This window comes from Leuciscus leuciscus, assembly GCF_965113295.1.
Source record: "Leuciscus leuciscus genome assembly, chromosome: 1".
In the NCBI taxonomy this organism is placed as follows: Eukaryota; Metazoa; Chordata; class Actinopteri; order Cypriniformes; family Leuciscidae; genus Leuciscus; species Leuciscus leuciscus.
Window position 1 is genome coordinate 39,603,521 of NC_138725.1, and position 7,467 is coordinate 39,610,987.

At 36.6% G+C, this 7,467-nt stretch overlaps 1 protein-coding gene across 1 annotated transcript; it reads left to right on the plus strand.

The window, feature by feature from the left end:
• Positions 1-360: 360 nt before the first annotated feature.
• On the plus strand, positions 361-7,201 carry LOC309507311 (cytochrome P450 2K1-like). The gene is made up of 9 exons (XM_082181473.1): positions 361-606; positions 689-851; positions 1,345-1,494; positions 1,598-1,758; positions 1,910-2,089; positions 2,283-2,424; positions 2,514-2,698; positions 2,776-2,917; positions 6,828-7,201. Exons 1-9 carry the CDS (start codon positions 403-405, stop codon positions 7,013-7,015), a joined length of 1,515 nt encoding a protein of 504 aa, XP_082037599.1. The 5' UTR covers positions 361-402; the 3' UTR covers positions 7,016-7,201.
• Positions 7,202-7,467: the final 266 nt, after the last annotated feature.

Genomic DNA, 7,467 nt, shown 5'->3' on the forward strand with positions numbered 1-7,467 from the left:
ATATAAAGTATTGGTCCAATATAACGTTGTGGTAGGCAAAGAGATTACACTAGTTTGAAGTTTGAAAAAGGTCGGAGTATCTCTGTGTGTCACAGTTCAGACCTGCTTTGCTGTGCATTGTTGGTAATATAGACAATATCAAAAATGTTGTACAAATATAAACCAAAAGGCATGTTTTAATGATGTAAATTAAATAATATTGGAGCAAAGATTGTGTTAAACCCTTTTTTTTTTTTTGCTTTATTGCTTGAAACATTTTCCTGTCTTGTTTTAGCCAGCTAAAGAAAGTTAATGATTCACCACAGTGTGTCACATACATGCTGATGTAACGATACCAACCCTCTATTCTCATGGATCGGCTATAAATCTGTGAGTGCATCAGTTCAGAAGCTGAGAGATAAAATGGCTGTAATTGAGTCACTTCTGCAGTTTCTCAGCACAGGTACATTACTGGGTGCTTTGCTGTTGCTTCTGGTTTTGTATTTGCTTTCCTCTGGATCCAGATCTCAGAAAGATGGAAAAGAGCCACCGGGACCCAAACCTCTGCCGCTGCTGGGGAATCTGCTGACCCTTGACCTCAAGAGACCCTTTGACACCTTTTTTGAGGTGAGAACTTGATACGTTTAAAATTAATAGTGGTCAAACATTTTAAGATTTGTTTGTAAATGTCTTTCTCTGTGTCCTCCAGCTGTCCAAAACCTACGGAAACATATTCCAAGTGTTTTTGGGTCCCAGAAAAACTGTGGTCTTAGTTGGGTACAAAACTGTCAAAGAAGCTCTCGTGAACTATGCAGAAGAGTTCGGCGACAGAAATATTGGACCTGGTTTCAGGATAATGAATGACGAACATGGTAGGAATCTTCTTATTTTGTGCCTAAAATGAATGTACAAACAGTAAATGCTAGACATTCTGCAAAACAAACACCTCTCCAGATCACTGAAATGTACTCAAATTGGTAAACCCACTGAAGGACTAAATATTTTCATTCAGTTTGGCACAAATGTGAGCTCATTATAAACATGCATAGCACATTTGGTGGTGAATCGGCCACTTTAACAATGAAAAACCTAAAAATGTCTTTGATCAAGGAGTATTCGTGGGTTCCCAGCAATATTTGGTGACAAAATTGTTTTTAACATTTTTAAAGTAACACAAATTCCTGAATAGTTATTTGTTAAATGACTAGTCGCTTATTAACCTGACATATAATGCATATAAGCAAGCTGACACTGTATAAGTCCCAAAGGTCTAAGGTTAACGTATGTTTAACCCAGTAAGTAATCATTTTCTGCTTGTGTTGTTGCTGAGACTCACGGTCAGTTGGTTTTGTCTGTGTTGATCAGGAATCATTTTTTCCAATGGAGAGAATTGGAGAGAGATGCGACGCTTCGCTCTCAGCAACCTGCGGGACTTCGGGATGGGCAAGAGAGGAAGTGAAGAGAAAATCATAGAGGAAATTCAGTATCTGAAAGGAGAGTTTGATAAGTTTGAAGGTACAAGCTGAAACACATTTATGGACTTCTGCAATCATAGTTTATATGAGTTTATATATCTTAGTTTAAAGGATCCGTTGAGACATTTGTTTGCTCTTCACAGGGAAAGCCTTCGACACAACACAGCCTGTGAACTACGCTGTGTCAAACATCATCTCATCTATTGTGTACGGCAGCAGATTTGAATACACAGACCCACAATTCAGAAAAATGGTCGACAGGGCAAACGAAAATGTTCGAGTTGCTGGATCGATTTCTATGTGGGTAAGTACTGATATGTTAACCAGAACTTTTGATGAAATTGCCTGTAGTTTGTCCACAGACATTAGAAAGACCCAAAATCTACAACAGATAATTTTGAAAGTGTTCTCTGGAGAACATCTGTCACTCAGTTTCTTTGAACATGTATTTCTAGATTTATGAGGTATTTCCTTGGTTGGGCCCATTCCTGAAAAACAAAAGGATTATTGTAGAAAATATTGTCCAAAGTCGAGTGGAGATGAAGAAGTTGATCAATGGGCTGCTAGAGACTCTGAATCCACATGACCACAGAGGGTTTGTCGACTCCTTTCTCTACCGCAAACAGAGCGATGAGGTACAAAAATCACTATGTTGCATTACTTTTTTTCCCCCACAACATTTTAATGACGATGCCCTTTACTGCAATGATCAGACAATCAGGTGGAATATGCAAATCAGAAGTTTGCACAAGATCTGAATAGGTATTTTTTCAGTTTATGTTGTTGGTGAAGTGAACAAATATGCATTTTGTTTATTGCATTTGACAGAAATCCGGCAAGAAGGACTCATACTTTCATGATGAGAATCTAATGATGACTGTGACAAATCTGTTTGTCGCTGGTACTGACACGACAGGAACGACTCTGCGCTGGGGTTTGATGCTCATGGCCAAATACCCTCATATACAGGGTAAAAAACACACTGATGCCAGGAGTTTTTCTCAATTGCTGAATCCAATGTTGTCCATAGGAACAAACATGTGTTGCATTTTTGTGCAGATCGAGTTCAAGAGGAGATTGACCGAGTGATCGGTGGACGTCAGCCAGCGGTGGAAGATAGAAAGAAATTACCGTATACAGACGCAGTGATTCATGAAACCCAGAGACTGGCTAATATCGTTCCTTTGAGTCTGCCGCATATAACCAGCTGTGATGTTCACTTCAATGGATACTTCATCAAGAAGGTCAGTGAGAAGAATAATATTTAGGCCTAGAAACGATACCATGTGCATCTTGAACATATTTTTTCTCCATTTTCTAGGGTACCACTGTCGTTCCTCTGTTGTCGTCTGTTTTGAAGGATCCAAGCGAATGGGAGAAACCGAACAGCTTTTACCCAGAACACTTCCTAGATGAGAAAGGCCAGTTTGTCAAGAGAGATGCTTTCATGCCCTTTTCTGCAGGTACAGTGAAACTTTAGCTCAATGCCGAAACAACTTTCTTAAAAATTGGGGGTACCAAATCCATTTTTGATAGTAATGGTCTTTTTTTATTTTAAGTAATTAAATGATTAAAGAATTGAAAAGGATTTATAGAAATAAACAATGCATAAAATTAAAATGGAAAATGTACTGGTAATATTCTGTCACAACATTACTCAGTAATTTTCCAGAAATGTACATTAACCCTTAGACACAACACCACAAAGCATAGGCCTAATTTAACATAGAGGTTAAACACCTGTAAAAATGTATAAGAAAAATTCCCTCATATTTATAGAACATTGTGCTATATTTGCACTTTTTTACTGTGAAAGAAAAAGGGAAAAACAATAAAAGATAAAGTTTACAATTATTATAAAGTAATGCATTTGAAGTATTTTCAAAGGTATTTTTTTTTTAATGCACACTCTCTTGAGTAGGTTATTTTGAATAAGTAATTACTTCACGACTGCTAAAAAAGGTATGTTCTTTACAGTATGATTGTGTGTAGAATGAATGTAATCTGGACATAGCCTACTACATTCGCTATGTTGTCATTATCATGTGACCTACAGAATTTGGTTATCTGAGTGAGTGAGTTCAGACATATTTATTTAGTCACATACTGTTTTTCACCTACTATATAATAGGGAAGTATGCGATTTCGGATGCAGTCTGCAGCCATTCGCATTTAAAGTCGGCATCAAACGGAAGTTGCGTATTTTCTTCCCTATTGAACCGACTTTGTAAATAATAACAGAGAAAACTGGGCATCATACACTACATGTTCTTTGAGGATCAACCAGCAGAAACATGAGTTTGGAGATGCATAGGCGTAAATTGCGGGTGGGACATGTCCCCACCACTTTTTGAAACATCTCGTGGCACGGGTGTACCTAATACAAAATAAAACATCTCCAGTTAACAAGCAGAGCATTCATTTCGTTCATTTGTTATATAAGAAGCGATCTCGCTGCTATCAGTGGTGCGGATACAGTGTTCTCTTGTGGCTTGCGCAGTCTTCACATGGACACGCACTTAAATCTTAGCGTCGTTGCGGAGACTGTCTAATAGATAAAATCATAAAACGCAATGCACACAAACGTGTCCCTGCTTGATATATAACCACTGATAAACATATTCGGATTTGATGGCTGATGACAGAAAATATATATATATGGATTGTGATTGTATATACGGATTAGAACCCAGAACCTCTGACACACTTGGCAAAATATCTACCACAAGACCATTAAAGTGCACAAGAACGGCATTAACAATATATATTATTAGATCTCAAACGGCAAATTAAACTCAATGTTCTAATTGAAATTTATTTCTGGACATAATGTAATTTTTTCTGAAAAGTTTTATTGTACACATATTTTACATATATCTGATTTAGCAAACTCCTCCCCCCATCAGCTGTCCCACCCACTTTTTAAAACAAAGTTACACCACTGAAGACATGCATGGCGAATGAAAACTATGTGTTCTAAAACCTGCTTTAAAATATCAGTATTTTTTATATCTTCCGAGTAGATGAAAACATAGTCTGTGCAAAGGTCGTGTGTATTCCAGCCTTAATCGTACATACTAGATTTTTCGGAAATGTCTCGTCTCATCACATTAAATTAATTAGGCCAGCATATAATTCAAAAATGCTTAATTGGACCAACAAAAACTAGAGCAGTTTTCATCACTGCATATTACTGTCGGTCGCTGAACTTTTCTATCGTGAAACAGTTGTCGAACTCAAATGTTTACATACTTACTGTACATATATGTTTCACTGTTCGAATCGCCCTCAGCTTCTTCTGTCAGACTCAGTCAACAGCCAAGCCCGCCTTCTTTGTCTGATTGGTTACCTCAATCATTTTGACATTGACGAGCGTTGTTAGACCAATAACTTTTTTCTTTCTAAGAAATGAATGTACTATTCTTTAATTCAATGTTTTTTCTTTAAAATGTTGTAGTTAAGGGTATTGCATGGTAGCCTACTAAAATATTCACCAATAAATTATGCACCATTTATTTAAAAAATTATACAAATATTAGGATTTTTTTTGTTTTTTGTTTTTTTTGGTAACACTTTATTTTGATGGTCCATTTTTAATATTCTGTTGAGTATAACAATGTGTCAACTAACCCTCATTTAGTAGACTATCTGCTTAATAACACTTCATATTGATGGTCCCCCAACAGACATTCTACTAACTATAAGTAACTTTGCAAATACACGTCAATTTATTCTAACCCTAACCCTACCAGTCTACTAATTATCTACTAACACTCTAATGAGTGTTAGTAGACATGTTGGTGCAATGTTACTTATAGTCAGAATGTGTTAAAGGGACCATCAAAATAAAATAAAACCAAGTATTTGAATAAAGCAAATAGAGCAAAACTATTTAAAATCAAAAGAATTGAGGCAAATTTGTGCCACCTAGTGGAAAGAAATATAGAAAACTTTTTTTTTTCATGTGTCTTTTAAAAAAAATTTTTTTTAGTTTATTAAACATAATTCAAGTACAAACAATGATGGCAATATGTTTTTGTGTTGATACAATACTTAGAAGAAAGAACAGAACAAAACCAAGTAAAAGAAAAGAAAAGAAAAGAAAAGAAAAGAAAAGAAAAGAAAAGAAAAGAAAAGAAAAGAAAAGAAAAGAAAAGAAAAGAAAAGAAAAGAAAAGAAAAGAAAAGAAAAATAGGGGCGGGTGAGGGTCTTAGTATAATAAACAAGTCCAAAGCGGAAAGAAGATTCACAGCATTTCTGTCCGACATCCATTTAAGAGATTTTACAAATAGCTTCAAATCATTCTTCCATCCATAAAGAAAACATTGCAGCCCGTTCTCATCCCAAGGCGTCATATATTGACGCTTTTGACATTTCGTCTACATCGAACGCACATGGCACCTTTTAGCGTCAATATGAGACGCAGATAGAAATGGGCCAGAAGGCGCCTCCTAGCGGTCTAACCCTATCCCTACACTACACCTAAACCTACCCATAACCGAACAAAGCTCTGTGCGTCTCATATTGACGCTAAAGGGTGCCATGTGCGTTCGATGTAGACGAAATGTCAAAAGCATCAGTATTATGACGCCCATACATTTTGCCATATTGTTACAGCCGTGTGTGTGTGTGTGTGTGTGTGTGTGTGTGTGTGTGTGTGTGTGTGTGTGTGTGTGTGTGTGCGTGTGTGCGTGTGTGTGTGTGTGTGTGTGTGTTTGTGTGTGTTTGTTTGTGTGTGTTTGTGTGTGTATGCTTTTTGTCTCCATCGTGGCTGATTTGTGGATTGTACCCCCAAAATATTCTGTGTATTCTCATATTTTTTCCCATTTCCCATTAATTTTCTATATTGTCATATTACATTTTTGACAGGAATGAAAAAGAGGTTGTGGGGGTTAGAGGGTTAGAATTAGAATTAGAGTGCGTTCACTTGTACTGTTGTCAATCCAATTGTTCAGCAAATGAAAAGTCTTAGAAAAAAAAAAAACTTTCAGTAGGCAAAAACTTTTAAAAGTTGTGAGTTGTGAATATTACGTGATATAGGACCTTTATACAGAGTGTGCCTCATTTTCATCCTCATTAAATTCATTATGGTGTCTAACCTAAGGTCTGTGACGGGTCAAGTTTTGTACCATTCCGGGTAAGGACAGATGAATAATCTTTTGTCTATTGTGGTTACGGCTCTGCTTTAGCTCCCATAAGCTCTGTTTCAAAAACCTATGGTGTGCTGCTGCCTAGATAGCATTTGAAACAGACCATTCAACTTCTACATTCAACTGAGAATTCCCTCTCTCTCTCTCTCTCTCTCTCTCTCTCTCTCTCTCTCTCTCTCTCTCTCTCTCTCTCTCTCTCTCTCACTCTCTCTCTCTCTCTCAGGCCGAAGGGTTTGTTTGGGAGAGAGTTTGGCCAAGATGGAGCTCTTCCTGTTCTTCACTTCCCTCCTTCAGAGCTACCGCTTCACAACTCCACCTGGAGTGTCTGGAGATGATCTGGATCTCAAAGGAATAGTCGGAATCACTTTGAATCCGTCCCCACACAAGCTGTGTGCGATCAGACGCTCCTGATCCAAGAAAATATCATCAGTCCTTAGAAGGAAACGCATAAATTTCACCCTCTTTCATTATCAATTTGACGATTTCTGAACATATTTGACTAATTCTTCTCACTAATTGAATATATGTAAATAATGAACAATGTGTCAAACCACTTCTGACTTTTTGGATAATAAAACTTCTCAGATAAGTAAAAAACTTTAATAGGAATGAAACATTTAGTTGCTAGATTAAAAAATGATTGTCAAATTAACAGTAACTTACTGGCAACAATTATCCAGTAGTTGCTGTATTTTCATTCAACAGTCAAATTACTGTAACACTAAATACAGTAGTGTTAAGCATACTGTACAATTAAATACATTATTTTACTGTAATTTTTTACCACGTTAAAACACAGTATTACACCGTTGATTTTTAATAATACTGTATAGTATTATACAGTTATGAAATGTTATTTTATT